Source organism: Spea bombifrons, chromosome 7 (genome assembly GCF_027358695.1).
Source record: "Spea bombifrons isolate aSpeBom1 chromosome 7, aSpeBom1.2.pri, whole genome shotgun sequence".
NCBI classification, from domain to species: Eukaryota; Metazoa; Chordata; class Amphibia; order Anura; family Pelobatidae; genus Spea; species Spea bombifrons.
Window position 1 is genome coordinate 37812053 of NC_071093.1, and position 26622 is coordinate 37838674.

The following is a 26622-nucleotide window of genomic DNA, read 5'->3' on the forward strand; positions in this document are numbered from 1 at the left end:
TTTATCTTTGGCGTAACTGTGCGCTAGAATATGACATCATATCCTGTTGCTCCGTGTCTACCCTTTACTACATGTTTAGAAGGCTTTGTCTGTCTGATACAGTCTTCCATATTGTAATCAGACCTCCCGGGAGATCAGACGTCCCCCATGTAACCGGCTCATTGAGAAGCGGCACACTGACAGACCTGATCACCGAAGAGGGACAGCCATGTGCTTGGACCCGCCGGCCTAGGCCAGAATACATCGCTTAGCGGGAGTTGCCCTTTTTATGTTGCTTGAATAACATAAAAAGTAAGTATTTATTCAAGCAAAAGTGTGATCAGACACACGGCGTCCGGAGATAAGGGAGAAGAAAAATGAAGGAATAAAAAGAAGACAAATAAATAACAAAAAATAGCTATATCATTGATATATATATTTATTATTATTTTTTTTATAAATGATTAATGCTATTTGCACATCAAAGTAAAAATAATTATATATCCATATAGCAATAACATCTAAAATAATTGATTTCCATACATAAGATTTATTTACATCAAATTAATAAAAAAAAATATACAAAGCCTTACAGTGTAATATAAAAATAGTCATCAATACTGCGATTATTTAAAAGTAGACTGTTACAGAAAATTGCAATAAAATAAATAAATGTGGCAACATCGGTTTCCAGATACCACACATGTAACTTTATATTAAGTAATTATTTAAGAGATATGCAACATTTCTTGATAAAGTGTATTTCAGAGGTTAGAATATACAGTGGATTTATTAAACTCCTGTAGATGGCAAGTGTTTTTTTCTGGCAGCCACTTCATTACCTGTTAAAAAAATGATAGAAACATACATTTTTTACGGTATCAACTGCGTTAAACGTACATCATGTTTTCCTAGAACCTATCCGTGTACTGCCTGTCCCGCTTTACTGGTGTGTATTGAATTTCTGAGTTAAATACAAGTGGAATTCCATCTTAACAAGCAGATACCGTCAAAAATTGTCTATATACCCGGGGGGAATAGAAGAAATACTTATAGACAAAAACTCAGCTATACAGATAGGCTGAACTTCAAATCATAAAAGATAATGCATTTTATCGCACGCGCTGTCAATATCTAATCAATTATTTCCGTTTTGATACTTGCTTGAGTTTTCGCTTCCTTCCAAACATAAATCTGAGTCCAGTTTCTGTTTTTGTAATATAAGCGACCTGTTTTTAATGACAAACACAGCAAGTTAAATATCCGTTATCATTATTGTGTCCTCTTGGGTTTATGTCGGTGGCCAAACTCGATAAACGCCATTGCTTAGAAAGTAACATTATTTTTAAATCAATAACTAAGGTTATAGATCACCCAAAAACCAATGGCTAGAGCAGTGCTATCCTAGGTCATGCATGGCCTTTTCTTTTTAAAGTCTGAGATCATGACTTCCGGGGTATAAAATCAGATGTCCATTATACCAAAGCACGGGGCCAGCCACAGCGTAAGACCGTTTCCAGTCTTCAGGTGCCCCTCAAGTTTGGGGAATCCCTTTGTTCCCCATTCCACGTTGGGAGCTCAAACATGATAAATAATATAATAAAGGTGCTCTATTCTGAAGCCCCAGCCGTTTAGGCTAGTGTGATAAAAACACCGCACCGCACGCTGGGGCTAGTGACATGAACAAAGTAAAAGTGCTTGGAGAATGTCCGAAGTGCCAGGCGGGCTTACCAGCAAGCGCAAAACTTCCATTTGAAAGCCTCATAGGATACTTACTGGAAGCGTCTTGCTTGTGTTATGAACTGCCGACCTTTGGTGATTTCTTTAGCAAGCCTTCTTAGATCATCACCCTCAAATATTGGGAGGACAGGGTCCTTAAAACAATCAAAAAGTTAATTCTTAGTGCTTTTTAAAGGTAATAAAATCAGTACACCTCTGTGGTTGAAAACACTTGCTATGTAACATTTTCAAAAATATGCAAATAAATAGTTTCCTTAGAAAATAAATGATAGTTTGAGTGGATTCATTTGAATTCTTGTATTTTGAAATGCTCAGAAATCATTAAGGGGGAACTAAATGTATATTTATGAAATGTAAATAGTATTTATTTTCCATTTTGCATCCATGTTGTGAATATATATTTTGGTTTTGTTCTTGGCTAAGATAGTTTTGTATCTTTTTTGTAAGTAAATGTAAGATACATACATCCTCATCGGTGAAACCTTCGGTCAGCATACGGTGAGCGGCTAAATGTCCGTCCATATCTCCATGTCGAGAATGGTATCGGCCTCCTGACAGCGCAGCCATCGTCTTCAGAAGTTCATTTCCACCTCTGTACGGACGAGATAAGAGGACAATTAATGAGCTTTATTTGTATTGATAGTTTATGGGTAAATAGCGTGTATAGCTGTGGATACGCTTCTTCAACATACCCTTTGGAGGTGTTAAAAGAAATAGTGTGAATTTTTATAGGTTGCGATTTGAGAACGTTTTCTGCCAGCAAAAGGTTGTAGCTGGAATCCGGCTTCCCATCGGTCAGAACATAGAGGCCTTGGACATCTGGAAGCTCTAGTCCTTTCTGAAAAGAAGAACACTTATTAGGAATAAGGTATTGCTAACAGGTCTATAGAATCAAGTATACAGGCAGCCATCTCCACAGACATTGGCAGTAGAATGGGTCGTATTGAACGGCTCCGTGATTCTTAACGTGGCGCTGAACACGGGATCAGTGGAAACGTCCCCTGGAGTGATGAGTTACGCTTCACTGTCTGGAAGTCTGATGGGTGAATCTGGGTTTGGGGGAAGCCAGGATAATGCTGCCTACCAGAACGCATAGTGCCTGCTGTAAAGTTTGGTGGAGGAGGGATAATGTTCTGGGGCTGTTTTTCAGAACTTTATTAAATAATATTGTGTTTTATTATACTATTATCAATGACTATACTGCCATCATATTCTGCAGCAGTGATGTATTCTGACCTAGGCTGACTAGGGCACCAGGTCCAGGGGGGGAATATGATGAAGCAGTGCATAGCAGTGAGCCTCAGGCAGAGTCCACCATAGTTTCCTTCTGCGCCCCAGGGGCACCGGGATGTGGCATTGTATCTCGACGCCTAGAAGTACGGACTGTGGAGTGGATGGGGCAGCAGGTCTACCTCGTGGCAGCACCCCAGGTAAATGCATCACTGTTATACACAGTATATATTGGGGTTTTTATATATATATATATTTTAATGAATATATTTTATTTGAATTGAAGATTACAGACCTCTAAAGCATGGAAAATGCAGGTGTTCCCCTGCGGCGTAAGCCTGGAAATCCACCGCACAGCATCATGACAAGCTTCGTCTGTGGCCTCCACCAAGCACTCCTGCCAGGAATCGATGCTTTCTGAGAAGCTTATCATATTGAACCTGCATGACAATAAATCCCAGCATAATGTACCAGAACTAAGAACGCTTTGGCACCGTTTAAAACATTATGAACTGCGGGTTTATGGATCTGCTGTCAATAATTAACTACTAAGAAGCTTCAATGTAGCATAGAGACAAATAAACATTAATGCAGGAGTCTACCCTGTGCCGAAGATCTGATGGATAAAAATCACGATAGTATTTAAATATTAGCGAACTCGTGTCTAATATCTGATTCTGGTGCAATGAATTGAATGGTTCAATCTGCAGGACCACCGGGATAAAGATAAACAGCAGAGACTGCTGCAACTAGGTACAAACCTCCATAATGTAAATGGACCCGTTACAAGGGAGAGCTCATATAATATTATTTCTTTAGATTCTAAGTTCCAAATATTGTGTATTATACCCATATTTTTCCAATACATATCAAAATAATATAAAACTGATACGAGCAGAAACGCTAGGATTAATAACTGATAATGAAGAACTAAGAATTGTATGCTGTGACATCATACCAGATGTTTCTTGTTCTCAGCTGTTCCCACAACAAAGATGTCAACCCCTTCTGCAGCTCTATCCAGAAAGGGGCCATGTAAGCAGAGGCATCTATTACCAGGCACACCATACCCTCCAGGATCGCCCCAAACAGCTGGCGGCTTCCTGAAACACAAGTGGCATTTACCAGCAGTTAGAGAATCTTAGTACTATAACGGAACCAAAAAAAGTCCTTCTGTAGCATCAAAGTACTGCTTTATTAACACAACCCCACGTGATCTAAATGAAGCAGCGCTTTGATATATAATGGTATAATGTCTTAAACCAGAGGAAAAAAATTAAGAACCCAACGGGTTAAAAAAAAACACTTAAAAATGAAATGATGCAAATGAAATGATTCACCGCACTGATCCACGGTGACAAGAACCCAGGAAGAGATGTTTAGCCGGTCTTTCTATAATTATTATTGAAATATGACATGGTTACCAGATAATAGCCACTGCATTCGCTGAATATAGCGTCTGAGCACTTTCTCTGCTTGCTCAGTATAATCCTCCAGCTCCTTAGGCTGAAACTGAAGATGTTTCACAACTCCCTGCAATACAGTAGATTCATTAAATAATTATATTTTTCATTCATCGCAAGCTGGAGTGTTTAGTCAAAGTTGATACAGTTTATTTGACCAATATAGGAAAAAAGAGGCATTTGTGACCTCAGAAGTCAGACGGTTTCCAAAAACCAAAAAGTTCAAAAACACAAAAGGCACAAAAAGTAAAAGGTAATGGATCTCAAAAAATATTTTCCATTTTGTAATAATTTCACTTAGATATGTTATACTAAGCTAGGTGACATTTTCATTTTCCTTTTACAAAGGAAAGGGACACTCAGCTAAGCCTGAGAAGAAGGGTTGAGGAGACCACAACTGCAATCTCAGCGCTATGAAAAACTCTACTCCAAAGCTATTCAAATTATATCTATTCTAGATGATCTAGAAAATATGGGATATTTGACATCCAATTATAGTATATAGTCATCCCATTATTCTATGTTTAAGTAAGCAAGCACACGGACAGAATGTATGTATCAATCATATATGAAAGAAAAACCTCTAGACTCACATTGACTTCAACGCTTGGGAAGATGGTGCAGTATTTCGCAGAGATCTGTTTGTGCAAAGAAGGCACCATTCTTTTCTGATGGGTACAATCAGGCCCAAATATCAGCTTGGGCAATTCCAGCTTCAGTCTCTTCAAACTGTACTTTTTCATCCACTTGGCATAAGACAAAAGTCATCATATATTAATACATAGTTTGAAAAGGGGGGTCATGGGCTTATATGAAACAGAATAGACCAACATACAAAATGGCGAGTTTAACTGGGCTTATTCTAAAAAAGAGACATTTACAAAAACAATATGTACTAATAGTCTGTAAGATACCATCCTTAACATTTTTATTCTATTGCACGCACAGCTGATTTACATACATCCTTCAGGCTGTTGGACTATAACACCCATTACTATAGTACAGGGGTGTCCAACATGCGGCCCGTGGCCCAAAAACCTTGATTGCAGGTAAGGGGGTGGGGAGGATGTTTGAATGAGTATGCGTGATTGAGGGAATGAATCTGTGAATGAATGAGTATATGAATGAATGAGTGTGCGTGTGTGTGATAGCATGGATGTGTAAGTGCTGGAACCTAGGCATGATGGGACTGTGATTGCTGTTAGCAATCACACTCCTATCATGCCAAGTCAGCCAGTACATGCTGAAACCTAGCTAGCTGTCCCCCTTGTGTATTGATGCTGCCAGCAGTATGGGGTCTGCACATCACTTACAGCCACCCTGTACCAGCATGTACTGGCTGACTTGGCATGATAGGAGTGTTATTGCTAACAGCAAGCACAGTCCTATCATGCCAAGTCATATTGCAATTTTTTTTTGTTTTTATTATTATTTTATTGTTATTTTTTAAGGTGGGGGGTCATTTTCGGTTTTGGCTAAGTGAACCGTGAATGTTTTGGTCCAGAATTTTCATTTTGGTGTATCCCTAGAATAAATAGAACTATTTCATTTTTAATTATCCTGAATCCTGAATTTGTAGTCACAAAACTTTCTAGGCCCAGAAATCAGTGGGAGGAAAAGTAAAGGTTTTGTGTTATTTACTTTATTTTAATCTGCATATTTTATTAAAGGCCATATTTTCTCACAGTGAAATTCTGATGAAGTGGCCCACTGCAGAAAAAACTTGGACGCCCCTGCTATAGTAAATAATGAGGTTGAAAACGTCCATTAACATACCTTCATCCTATCCTCAATTAACCCAGACAAATAACCCTGTTAATCATTGTATGTTGCTAAGGGAAAACCCTGGATCAATAACCTTCAGGTTGTGATATGCGGTGATGCATTCTAGCCTTCCTGCCCTCCTGCCACATTACAGGAAGCCGATTGCCCAACTGGATCATCAGGCTCCATGTAGCGGCACTGCTCCATGAGCCAATTAAAAGGGGGATCACAGATCTCCCCAACAAGCCCGTTAACGTTATGGAAGATTGTATGGAGTCAGCAGAGTCTCCGTAGTTTACTTCTACATGGCGCTGTACATCGTTAAAAGGCAGAGCGCCAAGATATGACATCATATTTCCGGGGAGAAGGATGGCAGCGTGGAGGAGGCAGTTGGTGGTGCCAGAAATTGAATTAGAAATGTTCCAAAGATAACATATACATTTTTTCACATTAAAAATAATGCCCTTTATTAAAGTGTTATTTAAATTATTGAGGAGTGTTATTCTTTTGTTGCAACGCGGTTTTAATGTAAAAAAAGGGCTTTTCTGTGAACTTTGGAACGTGTTTAAATATAAGAAGTCTGTAAACTGCAGGGAGAGTCATTAATTTACCTCTTTTGTTGAACAGATTTCCTCTTCTTTGGGCAATACAATGAAAGGGACTGACTTTCTTACAGTTTTTGCCATGGGATATTCTTTGTACGTGATCCCTGCAAATCGATACAGGGATTTGAGAAGATATGTTTATAAAACTATTAAAAAAGCAATAATATATCACAGGATCCTTTTAGAAAAATGCCTGCTCTGCATTTTTTAAAAAAATCTATATTTACATATTAACTCATATTAACCCATTTACATATTAACTCTAGATACACATCGTTCTGGCAAATTACACAAGAAAGAGGAGTCCTTACTCCATGTATGTCGTGGAAGCTGCTAGGGGTATAATAAATAACGCTGTGCCACGGGTGTTTCACTCACCGACATTTTTTCCATTTTCAGTATAAAACACATTGTAGGACATCTTTGGTGATCTTTTTTGTTTTCCCTTCTTGTTGGTAGAAGACGGATGCCAGTCTTTCAACGGCTGAGCTGAAGTTACAAAGAGACACAAAGGAAGTTTTTACATGTACGAAAAAACGAAACACAATTTGGGGATTATTAAAAAATAAAACATGTGGGTGAACAAAATTAGAATATACATCCCCATACAGGTAAAAATGGGGTTATTGTTTTCTACATACATGGTACTGGTACGAGAATAATACTGTCCAGATATTTACTAAAAATCTGCTTTCTCTGTCTAGCGCGAAGGTAAAATTTGTGCGTGCTTCCCATTTGCTTCTGAAACATTTAGTACTAACTTTTGCACATCTTAACTCTTTCTTGATTTTCCTTTGATTGCACCCGTTACCCGTGTAAAACTTTCTCTGTATCATTCACGCATCAAAACCTTTATTAGAAGGACTCATACACACGGACTCAAGGACTTCAAGGTTAAAAAATGGGTTTTAATAGCTAGAAATCCATGTCTTACACGTTGTAGAGCTCAGATTAGTACCTGGAGGAATATCAGCCTTGGCACTACTAGGACGCCACATCAGTGGTTTTGGGGAGGACTCCTTCTTTTCCTGGTCTTCCTTTAAACCCTGTAAATCACAGTACATTATAATGGCATAATATCATACTTATATCATAAGCAAATGCATAACGAACATTTAAACATTCTTAGGAAAAGCAACTTCCCCTGAGTAGGAACTGAGAGGTGAATTAAAGTCTGGCGGTTATGGAAGACCACGTGAGCTGTTTTAAGTTTATTAGCGCCGACTGATTGAATCTTTTGGGGAAAGAACTCACCGTTCTGGCAAGCGACAGGGCAGTCGGTTTTGGGGGGGGTAATTTGCGTGGCTTGGTTTTCTCTTTCTGATATGGAACCACTGCTGCTTCTGGGACGGCCTCACTGCGTCCCTTACTTCTTGCGCGTTGTTTTAACGATTCCACCAGGTAAGCGCACTGCAAAGGAAACATATCGGCCCAATGTTATCTGAGGGAAAACTATTTCAAAAAATACATCAAACGTTTGTGAATAGTTAAACAACAGTTTTACTTAAACAATTACAAATTACATTTGTTCCGTTTAACAATTTTCTTTTAGTTCTGCTCTTTAGAGAACTTCCGAAACCGCAGGCAACCTGTACAAAACACAAGTCTCCTGAAAAAGCAACATTTCTCCAAGACGGCACTTTCTTATATTTCTAAAAAAAATTACAAACCCTAAAATGTGTTGAGATTGTATTTTGAATTAAATCAAAATTAATTATTCAAAATTATTTGTTTTATTTTTCACTATTTTTTAAGCAGATTTATAGGTGATCATGGTTGCTTGCACAAGTCCACGAGATATGGAAGTACATAGACAATATAAAATTGTTGTTTGGTGTGTTTCACTGGGCGATGGATTCTTACAATATTTCTCTTAATAGAAAATGTTTAAATATTTACAAGACATTTTACAGCTGCCTGCAAATTCAGGGAAAGAGCCAAGTGACTATGGCAAAGTTCCAGTGTTCCTGCTTTTAAGAAATTCATATTTAAGCAATGACTTAATGCACAAAGTAAATATTTATGATACTATTTAATTTTCGATGTTAAAGGGCTTTTAACCTGCAGTTGTTAATTTGTGTTATTATTGTCATCACACTAACCTTTCTGGAATAGCTAACAGCCTTTTTCATTTCTGAGACGATGGAGCTGATATCATCACTTTCAATCATGGCTGAAAATAACAGATACTATTTATACATTAACAAAAAATATAAAAATAGTTTTTTTTTAAAATAAAATATCCACCTTTTTAAAACCCATGTTACATCTCCAATGTTGTATTCACAGTAACTCATTTTACGTTTTTTTTATATTGTTCCACAATTATAAAGTCTACCTTTGTCATCAAACCAGTGAAATCTTCCGTTAGTAGCATGAGCTAATTGCTTCAAAGCACAAGTCGTATTTTCTAGGTTGTTGTCCGTGTCGATTTCATTGATATTGAAAAAGCAAACGTGAAGTTGCAAATCGGAGCCGCTGGCAGCTTCTGACAGGTAAGCGGACACAGCATGCTGTATGGGAGAAAAAAAACATGGCATTGAATTGTCCAATAAAATGTGATGCCCGTGTCCCAAATACCCTTTTGCCCCAAACAAGGGGGTTCTGAACTCCAACAAGTGCATTACATTTATCCCCCTTTTCAGAATCCAAAAGGATGGAAGGTAACCGGCCAGAAAATGTGTTTTTGGGAAAATATCCAACCCAAACTTCACTGGGCTTGGGGCAAAAACTTAAAGAAGAAACTCAATATTTATTTATATAAAAAAGCACAAGTAGTGGCCTCTAGAACAACAACACTAGCCACAGAATATATATGGAATACTTTATTTTTGCTTCATGGTAAAACACACATTTCATAAAAAGATAGTGTTATCAATCATCCAGAAAACAATTGTTTAAAAGGGTGAAAAAACAATTAAGCAGAGGCCTATGGAAAATCTTAGGGCGGCGTTAATGAAATTTTAAGTAAATGTACATTTTAAATGAGAGTTTACCTACCACATCTTGATCAGGAATTCCACTGGTGAACAAATAAATTCCTTGGGATTCTTGATTTTCTTTGTCAATAAAGTTAACTTCTACGGCGGCTTTAAGTGCGGCCAGAACGTTCCTGCCACCGTCACACTGAAGGCTGAGAACCCACCTGGAAGCACATGGTACATCGACTATCAGCCTTCCACCAAACTACATTATAATGCTTTACATTATACATAACACGAACAGATATTTCATGAGGTGGTTTCTTTTTATTTAGGTCATTCTGCTCAGCTATGATAAATCCATAATAATAATAATAATAATATATCATTTGAAAGGTAACGTCCTTACTCTACAAGATAATGTATTAAAAATAAGTCTGACGGTAATTTACTGTATGTGTGAATAAGTGTGGCGGTGATGTCTTAAGACAATATATTATGTTATGAAGCAATTTATAGCGCCTGTAATGGGGCACTTGATTAAATGCTGATGGTGTTCCATGTGAATTGAAGTATACTGAGGGGGTTTTTTTTGTTTACTAGAACTAGTGAATTGATTTCAAGTAGACTAAAGCACTGAGTTTCCACTGAACTCGCCTGACGAGACAACATCATCATTAGTAGGATGTGATCTTTCCTCCCGATCTGTAGTAAAGACAGCAGTGGACTTCAACTTCTATAGGAGTTCTGGTGAAGTCTCCTCTGAAACTGAGCGCTGGAAAGGTCAAAAACCCCCAGAACGGACGTTCTTGCCTCCTGTCCCACCCCAACTCACTTCCATCCACACTCCCAAAAAAGTTGTACCGATTTGGAAGCCTGAAGGGTTGAGCGGATATGCTTATTATTTAAAAGTGTTAATTTGGGCACTAATATGCTTCATCATATGCATCATCACCGTTCTCAATGAGGTCAGCCGTGTGCCTTCATTCTCCTTTTAGTTAGCATTAGAATAATTAATTTTAATAATAGTGCATCTCTGATAATTACAACCATGATGACCTAATGAGTATCACTTTGAATCACAAAACTTGTTTGTTGCAACACTGCATAGCACAATGCTCTTATCAACAAGTGGAACACTGTAGGGGTATTTTGGGCTGGGGTTACGCAAACCGTTTCTGGATTTTCAGCATACGCTCACAGGTGAATGGGTGGCCCCGCTGAATCAGTTGGAAAAACATTCCCAATTACATGAGAAACTATCAATTATCACTTTAAAGGTTACTTTTACCTACACTGCACCGGATGCATTAAACGCTCGCCTGTTTCTCTCGCCTGTGCACACATATAGAAGACCAGACTTACCATCGGGGGGTCTAGAGCTAGATGGTACGAGTCACTTACTTTTGGCACATGGCAGATCTGTTCCTCTATCGTGTGGTCATGGGCTGGACCCACGAGGCTGGACACCCTAATATCTAATATTTAATATTTGTTATCTGCAACATAATGACCTTTATCAAATGGACATACACAAAGCTGTAGAGTGATATAAGCTTTCAGGGACACAGAGGTCTCTTCCACTAATTCTATCTGAAGAAGAGTCCTCCCGGTTCCCAGAAGCTGATTTGGGTCTGCCTCATTTTCTTAACTAAAGACTTGATTTTCTGTTGAACCTTAATGGCTATACCAATGTTCCTTGTGAACGTACCTCCACGCATTCTGTAAATGTTCAGCAGTTGGTGGAACCATTTCAGAATTCCAAGTTTTGATGTCACTACCATACCTGTCATCAAAAAAACAAAGATAATATAATGATTCATTTTAAACACTCACAAAATAAGCCCTGTCCAGAATTTCCATATGATGGCTTACATACTGGCATCGTTTACTGAAGCTTATAGCAAATAAGAGATACCAATTTCTTTCTCGCATATCTTCCATTGGCTGATTTAGAACATAGACATTGGGGATAGAGACACATTGTATATATTTGAATACAAACAAAAATACAGCAACAAAAATATGGGAAAGAATTCTCAGAGATAAATATCTCCGGTCTGTTATGTTATTTGTACAGACCAAATGTATGAAACTACAGGACGCTAAATTGAGGATCAGTGCATAATAATGAATAATCTACTTGCCTCTAATTGTATTTATTTTTTAAGATCCAGTAATGTAACAAGATATGACCACCTAGTGGCACAGTGTCCCTGGATATATTTTTTAAGGCTGGCATTCTCAAACTGAAGCCCTTTGTTCATGTTGTTAAAACAGTAAATCTACAGTACGAGCAGAGCCGTAACCATTATAAAAGTTTTTAAATAGTAAAAGTGAATCTTGTATTAACCCTTTGCTTGTGTTTTGGGTTAATTTCCCAGCATATTGTGAGAGAGGCAGTCAGTCCATGGAAATGATCTGTGCATCCATGGTGTTCTGGCTCGTGGTAAACGTATGTATTATGCTAAACGATTTGAACTATGAATTGATGATAATACAATATGTATTATTAACGCACCAGTAGCAGTATTGGTGCGTTGAACCTTTATTTTTTTATTTAGGTACCTATATCGGTTACCATGGATACAAAAAATGTAAAACTCACCCAACTCTTAAAAACTTTACAGTGTTTTATAACAAGGTTGCAATCGCCGATTTATGCACATGGCTTCCATTACTGAAGGTAGTTACAACTCACGCAATAACGTTAAACAAATCCTTGTTTGCCATCTGTTCTTCCAGTACCAGCCGCAGACAGTGCTGGATGTGGATGATATGCATGGAGTTTGGCTCAGACACATCTACAAGCAAAACCACCCTGAAAAAAGAGAGATAAGTTTCAGGGACCGACACAGGTTGATGTACCAAGGCCAAACTAGCATGTAACCAACAAATATGGCTAGGTTACTGACTAATAACAGCTTGGTTGTACCTAGTTATAGCCCTATGGTTTCCACAGAAGATGCCACAGAAAAGATAAATATCCCAAAAACCACACAAATTCACTCACAATATTATGTTTGATAGATATATCACTGAAAATGAAATCATATATCAATGGTGTGGAGGGGGGGTGATTATGCCATGCGGCCCAGCGAAATCTTAGAACATTACAAGATTACGTATGACCTTATTACCAGTATATACCTATACTCCTTATAAGCTATTTACTATATCGATCAGGCTCTACCTCTTTTCACAGACAGTCCCCCAGGGTCTTCGGCTACTGTTTGTAAGCCACTCTATTCTCCTCTCGTAGGTTTTTACCACTTTTGCGAGTTGTATCTGTAATAGAGACATGACAATTATTGCATAAGTATACAATAAGTACACAGTACCCAGTGCCATACATGTAAAACTGTGAACACGTGTTCCTTAAAAAAAAATCCCACCGTCTTACATATATAAATACGGTGTAGGAAAAAAGTACTACTACTATATTTCTTGTGGGTATAGTAAATGAGAAAAACCTAACAAAACAAAGCAAAAGCACAAAAATCACAATGGTCCTGTCGTGTAAAACTGCCCCGGCCCTCAATGTAAAAACTGGACCAGCACCTTTAAGCTTTAATGTTTTGTTTATGGGTATAGTAAAAATATGAGGATCGCTATGGTTCCATGAGCTTTAAATCCAACGATGACCATAGATATCAATATACGCAGATTATTATGTTATTGTGTAACATTCTTATTAACTATGTTTTTTTATTGTATTATACTATTTTGCCTCTTGATTTCATCGTATAATAAAGTGAACAGAGGTGTTTACCTGATAATCATACAGCACCGGGGCATCTACATGGACATTCTTCACGGTCCCATCATGCCATTCAAACTGCATCATTGCACGCTGCAAACACAAACACATTATTCATTTTTAATGTTAACGTTACACATGTACGGCCCCTGCCCTTCCGAGGGCAGAAGGAAAGTCAGATGGATTACTAGGGGGTATAAATAGATTCTGGGCATGCTTACTGTATCCTTGTTTCTTACTATTCCCAATTATACTCAGACAGTGTGAGTGTATTCTCAGTTGGGTTCAGAGCTTTGTACCCTTGGTTACATTTACATATGACTTATATCACTGGCTGTCAAATTAAATGAAACCACCACTAAGACTGGGTTTAATTAAAATTCAATATTCAAATTTCAGTATTTTCCTTCTTAAATGAATACCACCCTAGCCTTTGAGCTCCCAGCCCCTTATTTCATATGATGATGACAAGGAGTGGGACAAATAGGACAGAATGTAAGGTCATGGCAGCAGAAAAACACCATCATATTGCAACATGCCTACGTAAGATGTATAAAGACTGTATGATTCCTGGTGGATCCTACTTCAGATCCTTACTCTTTGTGAAGTCTCTATATGATAAGTCCCAACCAAGCAGTCGTCAGCTGGTGTAGCTTGAGTTGAGTATGACCCCATCATGGCTGGGAATTATAAGAGGCTGGCATTGTCTCACCGACGACGTTCCCCGTTAATATGGTCAGAGGATATTCCTCTTTGTAGCCTCTCGGTAACATGCAAGGCCATGTAACGAATGGCTAGACCAGGGGCGTCCAACCTGCGGCCCTCCAGCTGCTGCAGGACTACATCTCCCATCCTCCTCAGCCAGCCACTTAGCTGAAAGGGCATTATGGGAGATGTAGTCCTGCAGCAGCTGGAGGGCCGCAGGTTGGACGCCCCTGCAGACTGATTCCGGAACAGGATAAAGACTCATTGGGAAAATGTAGAAAAAGCTTCTTTACCTCATGAAGGGTAGATGAGACGTTTTTCTGAAGGATAGGTACAAAGTCCTCCACTGCAGAATACGCGTTTGGAGCCAATACTTGATAGAGGCTCAGTTTTTTGGCTGAAAAACACATTGATCGCTCTTTATTACAGTGAGGCAGACGAATCACAGTAAAAACACATGTAGAATATTCACTCTCTGCTTGTTTTATTTGTTCCATTATGTTTCATTATCAATAATGTTTTGGAAAAGCAAACAAGCAAAAAAAACATTTGTTAATACTGTACTGACTTTTTACCAGGCTCATTTCACTTTATACTCGTTATACAAAATAACAGCTGCCCGCCCCGGTAAAATGTATTTGTTTTAATTTAGACTCAAAACCATTCTCTTTCAATAACAGGGCAGATATAACATAAGAATGAGGAATAGCATCTCCTTATACACAGCGGGTGATATTGCATTGCTTATTTTAGTTATGTAGGCTCATTTAGTTAGAAATTACTAGTGAATATTAAGAGGCGTCCTCGCAGACTTCTGGAACTGATCCACGGGTTCCTGGGTATCCCAGGCCCAATACTTTACACAAAGCGGGTCTAAGAATTAGAATTGTCCCTGGCACTTTAAGGCAAGCAGCCGCTGGCTCAATTTATGTGGCCGCTGCTTGTATCCCGGACAGGAACAGGCACCGGCTCATCACGTTAGTCCGATGGTCAGTCCAGGCTTGGGTTTAAAATGCATATATTTATATCTAGAATGGATATTATTCCTAAAAACAACTAAGATACAGTACCTTTCAACCCATTTGTCTGGAGCCATTCAGCCGAGGTTTTAGGCAAAAAGTTAGGAATCTCAATGTTCAAAGGGCCATCATGATTAGGAGGTTTAGGGAGGAACACAGATGGTGGCATCTTATCAGCTGCAGTAGAAATCTAGAAAACAATGAATTATTTCAATTAAACAATCTTTGAATCTATTGGACAATCTATAAAGACACCGTAACTACTTTAGATTCAATTTTTTATATGGGATTAGTTTGTTCTCACTAGATATAAGGGGAAGTGTGAAAGAATGAGGCAAACCTAGATTACAGTTTTGGAGCAGAAACACAAGGTCCCAAATCTGATGGGATCGGAGTGCCTCTAGGCTGAAAGGGTTTAGGGAAGAATGGATTATGTGACAATAAAATGAGTAAGATTCCTGGCTTGATTTTACTGTTGAATTACCTTTCTGGGATCTACCTAATAAGGCGAAAGAAAAGTTAAAATTTTATATAAAACCTACACAATGAAGCCCGTTGCCTGTAAATTGGATTGTATACAGAGAGGTTTGGTGTTCACATTCCTAGGTAGTTACAGGGAGGAGAGGTCATGACTATTCTTTAAAAATAGCATAAAATACCCTGACAATAAATTAAATCCACCCTTTCTTTCATTTTGTTTATAATGTGGTTGGCCACCCGGTTCAGTCTCTGGTCCCCTCGGTAAAGTTATAATTATTAAGTTATTGGTTTTTGTAGTATACTTTTTCTTTTAATGGTGTTGAACATTTGCCACTTTTTTGTTGTAACTGATAATTTTGTCTATAGATGATAGTTATCGTCTGACATAGTGGCATACAAGACAGACGCTGGGAGATTGGATTGCAAGCAGCTATAAACTGAGTCTATGACATTTAATGTCCACCCATTGCATCATATTTGGGGAAAAAGTCCCATTTTATTGGTTTTGTTCTTGGCATTATCATATTTAAATTTGTAAGAATGTTGTTTCTTCACTTGCTTTTTCACAGGGATATCCGTGGCGTGCCTGGTTACCATTTTCACTCCCAATTAACTACCGAAAACTATGTGTTGCGTAAAAATCTCCATATTTATTGACATACCTTGAATGACATGCCTTTTCCTACAGGCTATGGGAGGAATAAGTTATGAGCCATTAAGCTATATTTGGATTAAAATTAAAATGTCTCTCTCGGGCTGTTGCAATATATGCCTTTTAGAATTGTGTTTGCCTACAAAGATTTACATATATATATTTGTGAAGCCCTACACAATGCTTTCCCATAGAAGACCGAATTCTTGTTATGTTTTACAGTGAAATGGCATATTTTTATTTTGAGAAATGCTTTGGCAGTCTTCGTTGACCATCGCTCACCTCCTGCATTATACTGATGAGTGTGTCTCCCAGCATTCCTTGCCGCATTTCGTGGATCTGGTTGAGGACGTCAGTAGCTTTTCGGATCTCGTTGACCAATAGTTGAACGTTCGTGCTAGCATAGATCTCATCCTAGGTTAATGGTGAATAGACAGTAATAACACGCTGACAGATAAAGCAAATACACAAAGCCCCTAATAGATATATTTTGCGCTAACTGCGTTATATCAGAACTTAGGAAGTCCTTATTAAGTCCTTTCCTCAGTGCAGGTGATCTGACTTTACCGAGAGAGTAAAGACTTGGTATGTTTGTGTAGTAGACTGGAGTCAAGTAATATTGAGCAATTAGTGCTCATTTATTTAAAGATTTATACAAAACGAGTCAAATATTCCATAAGCATTCTCATGTGATATACTTATAGAGTCACCTGCCTTATAATCATCGACATGCAAGCAATCATATGAGTCATGACATATTTGACACACATGCGCGCGTATAAAAAGAATATCCCATTGCAGAACACTGTGGAATATTAATAATCATTATTAATAATATCTCTGCATAGGCATATTAACACTAATTTTTAATAGCTGCCATAACGCATACCTCACAACTTCTACCCCCGGCAGATCACGACACCGGTGGATGGATCTTGGGAGATAGAGTCTCAAACAGCTAGTGTCACTGTGCATCGGTACTGTCCCACGCAAAGCGGGATAGTTGGGAGACATGGACATAACAGCAGACTGTACAAGCCTAGAACTAGGCAAACTGTCTGTGCAAGGGCTAGATTTGCAACCTTGAGTATTTAAAACCTTACACATATGAGGTCAACAGGCTAAAGATCAGTCTGTCCAATGCAGCCCAGCAGTATGTAGAATTCATATAGTGCATTGAAGGGATGAGAAGTGTATGAGGGCCACATACTGTTGGGCAGCATCTGACATGTGTAGAATTCATAGCTGTCGGGCCGAGGTGGCAACTCTGGACAGGGACAGGGCTTGTGGACAATAATAAGGCCTATGGGGCATTGGTGTCTACACACATACACCTAGGGGTAAGTTAGAAACCTTCTTTTTACCTCTTTCCAGGATGAGTAGCAATGAAAACGGCCTCCTGCTTCTTCTGCCAGACATTGTAAATGACCCTATTGTGAACAGACAGATGGGTCGTTATTCTCATAGTAATTACTAGTCATGCTGGGGTGAGCGGAGAAGACCTCTGAGAATGAGAGACATCTTCCAAGCACAAAAAGAGAATTTGTTTACAGAAAGAACCCTTTAACCATCTCTCCATGTAAGATCTGCTAATCATGTTTACAAATAGGTTTTCAAGAATATATTTGTACGTTTATCATGTCTGCAAGTAACAACATTTTGTCCAGAAAAACAAATTCCAAGCTTTTTCCGGCTTTTGTCTCTAAAACTTAACTCGATGTCCATAATGGCGCTGTATTTGTAGCATGAAGTTTTATAAGAAATTGGATTTTTTTTTTGTCATGTGTTGCTGGTTGAGGCGGATTAACATCTCAGGAACTGTAGCAGCCTACAAGTACTCCAATAGGATTTAAAATCCATAGATATAAACTTAATAAATTATCTAATCAAAACACCATTCAACAATAACAGGAGAACAGTGACGTGCAGTGTAGTCTGTTCCCGGTACCTTTAAATGAATGGATGAATGAAGATATACTTGGTTACAGGTCACTAGTTACCTGGTCAATGCTGTCAAAAGCCACAATGTGAATCTGGAGTTGTCTTCCCAGACTGCATTGAAGAAGGTAGTCAGATAGAACCTCTGATGTCTGGTCTGGGCTGGTAGAGGAAAAATGCAACAATTTACGTAGTGAAAAAGCTGTTCGTTCTAGCGTTTCTGTGAATCTCAAAGATTCTAACATAACATAATTTAAACACTTACTTTAAATACATTTAAATACTTTGTGCTTTCTGTTTTTGAACTGGTGTGATCATTTTAGAGATACTTAAGGGGCAGTTTTTTTCTAATGAAAGCTGATCTTGGTGACAAAAGCTACATAACAATTGTTTTTCTGCTCTCTCATCCTACCCTTAGGAAAGGCCGTGAGAAACAATAAGCTTCCATTAAAGAACGAAACAGAAGGGGGAATTATTTGATGTGCGGATCCTGAGCACAGGAAGTTAAAATGACTGCTCACATATGGTGCACATTTTATATATATATAATGTTACATTAATCTGTAAAGACGGTTAAACGGTTTTGAATTGGCGTATTGAACTTTGCAATGTTGGCTTTGGAACAGTAACAAATCCATCTTAATATTAAGGTACTAACTGGGGTGAGAATCTCACATGTGGAGTGTGGGAAGTTAAATGGACTCTACCCACCAGTGGTTCACTAACTTCACTCTCCTAATCCTTCTACCTAGCACCTTTCCCCCATCTATCACCAGGTGTGATTACTGTTTGTATCACGCATCACTGTCTGCGCTTTGTCACAGTTGCGCCTTGTATGTAATATAAATTCTGTTCTTGAATAAACTCAATCAAGCTTCTTCATCTGTGATGCTGACTTTTTTGACACCATGTATGCCATTATGTCATGTCTTTATATCTACAAAACATCCTAACACAAACTACTGATTATAGATCATGCTTTGAGTGTGAGAACATTGAGGACATTGTATGGGTGGCATTCCCAGGAACCCTAAGGGTTTGCCCCTTCTCTGAAGCTCTCTGGAACTCAAAATCCGACCCCTCAAAGCCACTTTCCTAACGACGCAGCATTTCGTAGTCTGGCGCCACGCACAAAGTTATTATGATTTACTTGTATGATTCATTAAAACATAACACGGTCTCAGCTTTTAATGTTGGGTGGGTAATCATGATTCACAGTGTAACAAATTATCCTATGCAATAGTTTTATACATGTCTGTGGAACTCCAGACCTCGACGTAAGTTCTTTCTTTGAACGCAAGTAAGTGATTTAACTAGCCTGGTTCTGGCCCACAAGCCCTGGGTTGGCAGTACTTTTCACTGCTCGTAATATCAGTTAGAAAACGACCCGTTATCATACCAGCCGCCAACAACAATGACTAGAGAATCCAGTTCTTGTACGTTCAGGGCGCTCCTTAGCGCTAGGAGTAAATTGCATCCGCCGCGGGGTTGCTGCTCTTGTATCCACTGCCTGGCTTCATGCAGACTAGAGGATTAAATCAAATGTGTTACAAACGAAACAGCAGGCCGACATTCACACCCCGTCCAAACATTTCCTAAAAGATGTTTTATTTATTTTCCACTGAAAATTGAGATCGCAACCTGCGGGGGAGACAAATCTTTGACATAATTCAAAGCCGGGAAATTTCAGAAGCCAAATTTATATTTATAGGAGTCAGGAATGGATAAATATTTAAAGTTCAATATAAAAGGAGGAAGAATAGCTAACTGGAATTTGTTGAGCCCTGAATATTAGTATCATAACTCTAATAAGAGTATTTACAGGATTCATATTAACGTGACACACACTAAACGCAGGGTCATATTTATTTAAGGGTGAAATAACTTTAGAAATAGATTTACAGTTTTTACTCTAGAATCTTTAGCACTTAGTGAAACCAGCTGGTGGTCTTTATATACACATAACATGATGTAGCCACATTCAAGACCTAAGAGATCTATTCTTCAGGTGTAGTCCCACCCTAGAGGATCCAAAACACTTACATGCTTATGTTAACGTCTTGCGAAGTTCCCCAGAGACAAGTGACATTGGTTCCAAAAGACATTAAGAAAAGCTTCTTTTTGTAACACAACTGCTCATCCACAAGACACTAAAAGAGAGGCAATGTGTGAGACAGAAAATTATCAAGAACTGAATCAGCTAAAAGCAGAAATGTTCTTAAATTCAATCTTTCTTGGCTTGTGGGAACTGAGCTACCTGTAGAAGGTCTCAGCAGAACTTCCGTGAGACCCACCAGGTTCTAAACATGTGTGTGACCCTACTTTATTTTAAACACCATTCTTTTAAATGCATGTTAACTCAGTACCAAAAGGCCTCTTAGATAGTCCATTCTTCTTGGTCCGCTGTTTAGATCGGATGAATCAATCAACAATCCAACATTGTTCCCTTTTATAAGGCCAAACATCTGCAAAATAAAATGTTGCTTTTAGGAGTAACGTAGTTAGTAGTTTCTAACAGTCTGGTCATGAGCATAAAAGCGTGACGCAAGCAAGGATCCTTGAGTAGAAAAACATAATGTAGCGCATGCTGTAAAACTAAAAATTGTGATAACTCTTATGTATAATGAGAATAACTAACAATGCTTTCCCTAAAATTTTAAAGCAAAGTAAGTATCCCAAATCCTACATTTTACAGTTCAGTATGTGTTTTAAACCTATGTAGTGATGTCTAGATTGTAAGCTCATATGAGGACCCTCCTCGCCTTTTGTTATGCGATGCATTACTTGTTTACCCATTGTACAGCGCTGCATAATATGATGGCGCCACTTTCCACACTGATATTATTCCTTACTGTCATATATTCTAATACTGGCAGTTAACGGGTTCATATTTTTTAATGATTTAATGAGAAAAGAGGAATGTTTTGTATACCTGGTAATCTGTGTATTTACTCTGAAAATATATTTCTTATAGATTAAAGAAAATCCTGAAAGCCCTGGCCTTTGAGATTGGAATTACCTTTTTGCTGCCTTCCATCATCCAGCGGATTCTTTGCTGATAGAGCTCAATAGCACTGGAATCACAAAAAAAGTATGAAAAGTGTTTTTTGAAACATCCAACACTTGGTATTAACACCTATCCCATATCTGAATGCATTTAAATACTGAACTAGCAAGACACTCAATGTCATAGTAACATAGTTCATAGTTCATAAGGTTGAAAAAAGACCAAAGTCCATCAAGTTCAACCTATATACATATTGTGTCCCTACTGTGTTGATCCAGAGGAAGGCAAAAAACCCTTATGAAGCAGATGCCAATTGCCCCATATCAGGGGGAAAATTCCTTCCCGACTCCAAATATGGCAATCAGAATAAATCCCTGGATCAACGTTCTGTCCCTATTAATCCAATATCCATAACTTGTCCTTGGTCTGGTCTTAGACTCCGGAGCCATACGCCTAGCCCATGGAGTTAAACGTTCATCTAAACTGTGACCTGGCTTCTGACAATGTTTTAAATATTTACTATAGCCATCCATAACTGGGCAGACAATTTGGGGAAGGCAGGAAATTTTAATTACTTTGTTCCTTAAAAGAATTCAAAAAATTGACAAGGTCCTTTTTTATTCCCTCTTCTGGCCATAAACTTTGTTTGTTAATAATACAATTCCTTTCCACTTGCCCAGCCCACACTTCCAATATGTTCTCCGTTAGCGATCTTGCCATTAGCACACATGGTGCCTCTATTGCCTACTAAACAGCATCGCAGACATCATGTTGAAAGTGGAAGAACATGGGCTCTCTACAGTGTTTCTAGCAGGGCTTATAAGTTTCTGTAAATGTAGTAGTCATACCAAAAAAAATATGGCATGGCTGCTCCTTTCCATGTAATACCACTCTGACTTTGTCTCATATTATCCAGATAAACCTTGACCCCTGAGTAGCTTTTGGTTAAGAACTTATGAAATGCAAGAGGATATGCGTTTAAATACCAATTAAGTATACCATTTGGGCTTAAAACCAAATGGAGTCAGGAATGCCATGCTGATGGCGCACCAATGTTCTCTTACACCTTGTATGTGAACGCATGCAGGAGGGGCTCTGGTCATATAGCTCATCCTAGGAGATATAAGACCTTGCCCCCCCCCCGGTGTAACTGTACTGAAAGAAGAAGGGTAGTCTGTACCTTACAGCTCATTTGGTCTCTTAGAATCATATCCTCTTTTTTTTACTCACTTGTGTATTCTTGATTCAAACTCGTTAATTATGTGGGCAGAGATTTCAATATGTTTCGAGGCATTTCTTGTATTTCTCCTGGAAAATAAAGACGCTTTCTAAATATTGGCAGATGTTTCCGGTAGACCATCTGGGAGTCAGGAAACACAAAATGACTTGCTGCTGGCATTCAAAAGGTGAAGCAAAATAATAAAGTACATTCATGAGCATATGACCACAAATTCTAATATGGGCAATTTTACATGTGAAATTATATCATAATTCATATTTATTCAGTATAGACACCAACGTCTCCTTTGTCTTTTTTCGGTACATTGTAAATAAAATTAGGTACATTAAAGACAACGCAAATCCTACCGCTCAGGGCCAGGCTGGGGTTGACTAGGTAGCCCTGGCACTTTACGGCCAGTTGTCAGCCTCTAGCTGAATATATAAGTGTGGCCTCTAGCTGAATATATAAGTTCTCATTAAGACGAAGTCTCTTAGTCTTGACTAAGGATAATGATGATGATTACTTACATGACAATGTGTCCCATTTTCAGTAGATCTTGAATTGTTAGATGCAAGACATCCACACCATTATTAATAATCCATTCGTCAGAAGATTGCAAATCCACTGCGGGGCTTTTTAGTCTCTGCAGACCATGTGAAAACATCAAAAATAATTTAGTTTTCCACAAAATCCTCTCTATTATCTGAAATTGTTAAGGAAACATATGTATAATAATTGATTGTTGGAAAACTAGACTTTTCACCATGCCAAAACAAGAAGAAGTCCTGCCAACTGCCCCAATACATTGGATGCTTTGGTGGCCAAATGTTTCAAACTCTGCACTAGAATCACTTCTCACACAAACCAAAATTTTTGCATCATCCACTTGAAGTATTTTCAGGTGTATAATGCTCCCTTTCTTATCTCATATTTTTAGTAATTTTGCGTGCCATCTTTGCAATGTTTTATGCGTCAATAAAATTATCATGTACGATAACCACGTGCGTTCAATTGCTCATAATAGAGACGGCCTACAACGATCCTCGATGATGTTGAATTACAACGGCCATTAAACAAGTCCAGCAAATGTGGTTGTAGCTGTCATCCAACTGTGGATGCTGTTCATACAGATCTCATCCACTGAGCGGCACTCAAAGCATTTTACACACATTCGCTTTGTGCATTATTCTGTACATATGACTTTTGTTTTACCAAAACATGCACCTGGAGCTTTCATACAGGATCATCACGATGGGAAGCCCATAACCAAAACCCAAAGCAAGTTTCCTCTGCAGTTAGAAAGGACCATGTACAGATGTACATGCATACATACATTCGTATGTACATACATACATACATACTTCAATCCATAAAACGTGGGACTATGGAGGAGGCTTTCTGCTGCAGCTCTTGTACACATAAAGAATGCATATCAAAGTACTTACAAATTACTTTAATATTTATTGTTTTTTCAGGTATAAAAAACAAATAAAAAAGTAACACTATCCCAAAAAAGCATTTTCTTTATATACAAAGCATCAATATACTAATTATAATTTACAATTACTTTTTTCCCCCCATGTGTAGCCACTAGCACTGTTAAGAGGTTTGGCAGTGTATAGACTGTATTGCCGTAATACACACAAACGAGAGCGTATTGGACAGACTTTCCACCAGATGGCGCCAAATATATGGCACAATATTGTCATAATGCTGTCATAATATTTACCGGTTTTAAGGACATCCTTACTGTGTATGACAACATAAATCTCTTTTAAACATATGTGATTAAAGATGGTCGCCAAGCAGTAACTGTATCAGAAATATGAGAATTACACATGTATGAGGCGTATGTCATCTTAAAGCAGGTCTGTTATACTTTCTAAATATCCATGCAAGCCTAACTGCAAACAAAATAAAAAAAGGAAATCCAAGTATATATTGTATATTGGTGTCTCTGGTGCCCCAAATGGACGTGCTATCTTGTAGACGATCTGCCAGCTAAGTCCTGGAGGTATCAGAGGCCTACTGGATTTGCCTTGGCCTGGCTGTATATATATATGACATCAGACTAGTGACATCAGACATAGACAGAAGTGCTCCTCTAACTAGGGGTAGACTGGCCTGGGAGGGGAAATAACTAAATATCTGCTGAAACATCTACCCATAATGCAACCGTGCATGGTTTAGAGAAAGTTAAATGCTTCTGATGCTAAAAGACCATAAATGATTTAATTAAGAATATTGTAATTACTGTACGATCCAATGTTGCTTTTTAAAAAAATCCAATTTCTCCATTTCAGCTGTGCTGGTAACCAAACTGTTATTGTAAAAAATGTAATTCATGTGTATTGCGATGTCCTGCTCCAATCTGCACATTAGTACTCCACATGATTTTCATATAACCGCTCATTAAAATAAAGGTGTGGAGATAATTCCAGCGTTATACATAATGTATAAATAGGGATTATATTAATAATGTAAGAAAGATAGCCTAAAGATATGCTAAGAGCATATAATACAATCAAGTTAACTCTTTAAGTAAGGTTTGATTAGTTTGCATATGGAATCGGACACTGAGTGAGTGATCCTTACACAATGTTCTTATCTGCATTAGAAAAACAGCTTCCCAGCAGAAGTGGTAAAGGTTAATACAGTGAGGGACCTTAGATGAGCATAATTACTCTGAGCAAGGACCAAGCACACTTTAGGATTTTACAGCTGGTGCCAAAGCGAAATGCGCCTACTACACAGCAAAAATGGCTCTTTTCATCAATCACATTCTATGATTCTTTGATACTATATGTTATCGACTTTAGGGTCAAGACTTGAACACAGCGTATAAATAGATGAAATCACATGTGAATGGTCAGGAAGCAGCATTACCAGTAAATCCTGTGTCTGATTGACATGCGTCACCATTAAGGCATCGTCATGTTCTCCACCGTCCGCTACAACATCATTCCAGGAAGGCCGCGCTCCGGAGGGATCCGATTTCACATATCCTTCTTCTTCATGGCTTTGAAACAACACAACAATATAAAGCATAACTATATGGAGAAGATTTTATCCCCTGCCCGCATAGTCACTAAGACGGCTAATTCAAAGTTGCAAAGAGTGCTGAGTACATCTTGGAATATCAGCCAATAAACTAAATCATATATCACATGAGTGTCCCTACTAACTAACTGAGTTCCAGCTCAGGAGCGAAATAAAGAAGAAATCCAAATTATTCCACGCAGCTGAGTTTACCATATGTAACGCAAAATCTGATATGTATTTCTTTCTTTATTGTAAGACACTAAGTGGTTGCGCATGATACACGTAAAATAACGTGATGCGGTTTTGCATTTTACGTAATAGCATCAAAGGACAAATACACATAGATATGTTTAGAGACAAAAATATGTATATTAATCATACAAGAAAGGTTTTAGATTTCAAGTTTTGTGCCATTACAGAAAAAAATCTCCATTGACCTATCAGTCTGATCCTGCCGCAACAGCAGCCAGGACTAAAATGCTAGGCTAATTTCCTCTACATTAGAGCACCAACATCCCCAAACATAAAACGCAGCCTTCAAGAGAGCGAGGAGGTCAACGACTGGACTTTCTATTTGTGGTGAGTCTCAAGAGATTCCATAAGGGCAAAATTTGCCTCACATTTCGATTCTGGGCTACCCATGAGGCAATTAAGCGACTGTCTCCTCTGTGAGTTTTTGTATGGTATTTTGCTCTTTGAGCATCTCTTGGAGCCCATTCCAAGTGAGAAGATAAGTCCAGAAGTGGACCTCCTTGCTCTCTTGTGCCAGCTCCTGGTGACAAGGCCCATGAAGCCTGAAGCATTTATCTGGGGTTCTTGGTTCTTCTTTGCTTTTCTGTTCTGCCACTGTAGCCAGATGAGCATGATGTATATATATATATATATATAAATATTTTTTTTGTTCCCCCTCTGTAACGGCAGAAGAGATATAAGATTTTCCATTGTCCATCCTTGGTGGGTTCATCTCAAAACTTTTTTGTGTATTCCGTATATACAAACTCAAATCATTTTTCTACATATCCAAATAAAAAACGCACAATGAAGAACTTACAATGATGTTTTGAAAAACAGCTCATTGTCCAGGATCTGCGCCAT

General features: G+C 38.3%; 1 protein-coding gene across 1 annotated transcript; it reads right to left on the reverse strand.

Moving 5' to 3' along the window:
* Positions 1–437: 437 nt before the first annotated feature.
* Positions 438–26622, reverse strand: VWA3A (von Willebrand factor A domain containing 3A). Its single transcript, XM_053471999.1, has 33 exons — positions 26579–26622; positions 25372–25504; positions 23013–23128; positions 22494–22571; positions 21276–21330; positions 20623–20721; positions 20300–20406; positions 19656–19781; positions 18319–18418; positions 17683–17748; positions 16601–16732; positions 15238–15376; positions 14461–14564; positions 13475–13555; positions 12896–12990; positions 12404–12523; positions 11414–11488; positions 9782–9926; positions 9120–9294; positions 8884–8954; positions 8036–8191; positions 7740–7827; positions 7160–7270; positions 6788–6885; positions 5006–5158; positions 4374–4482; positions 3908–4052; positions 3245–3389; positions 2412–2557; positions 2185–2311; positions 1756–1853; positions 1144–1208; positions 438–821 (listed from the first exon to the last, which is right to left on the reverse strand). Exons 1-33 carry the CDS (start codon positions 26620–26622, stop codon positions 772–774), a joined length of 3552 nt encoding a protein of 1183 aa, XP_053327974.1. The 3' UTR covers positions 438–771.

What these genes read in the sequence shown, in the direction of transcription:
- VWA3A (XM_053471999.1), bottom strand. Translation starts at nt 26,622, where the DNA reads ATGGCGCAGATCCTGGACAATGAGCTGTTTTTCAAAACATCATT. An exon ending in GAATTCCTGATCAAGATGTG is followed by an intron (nt 9,295 to 9,781) that starts GTAGGTAAACTC and finishes TCTCCCATACAG; the next exon opens with CATGCTGTGTCCGCTTACCT. An exon ending in AAATCTGTTCAACAAAAGAG is followed by an intron (nt 5,159 to 6,787) that starts GTAAATTAATGA and finishes TCTTATGCCAAG; the next exon opens with TGGATGAAAAAGTACAGTTT.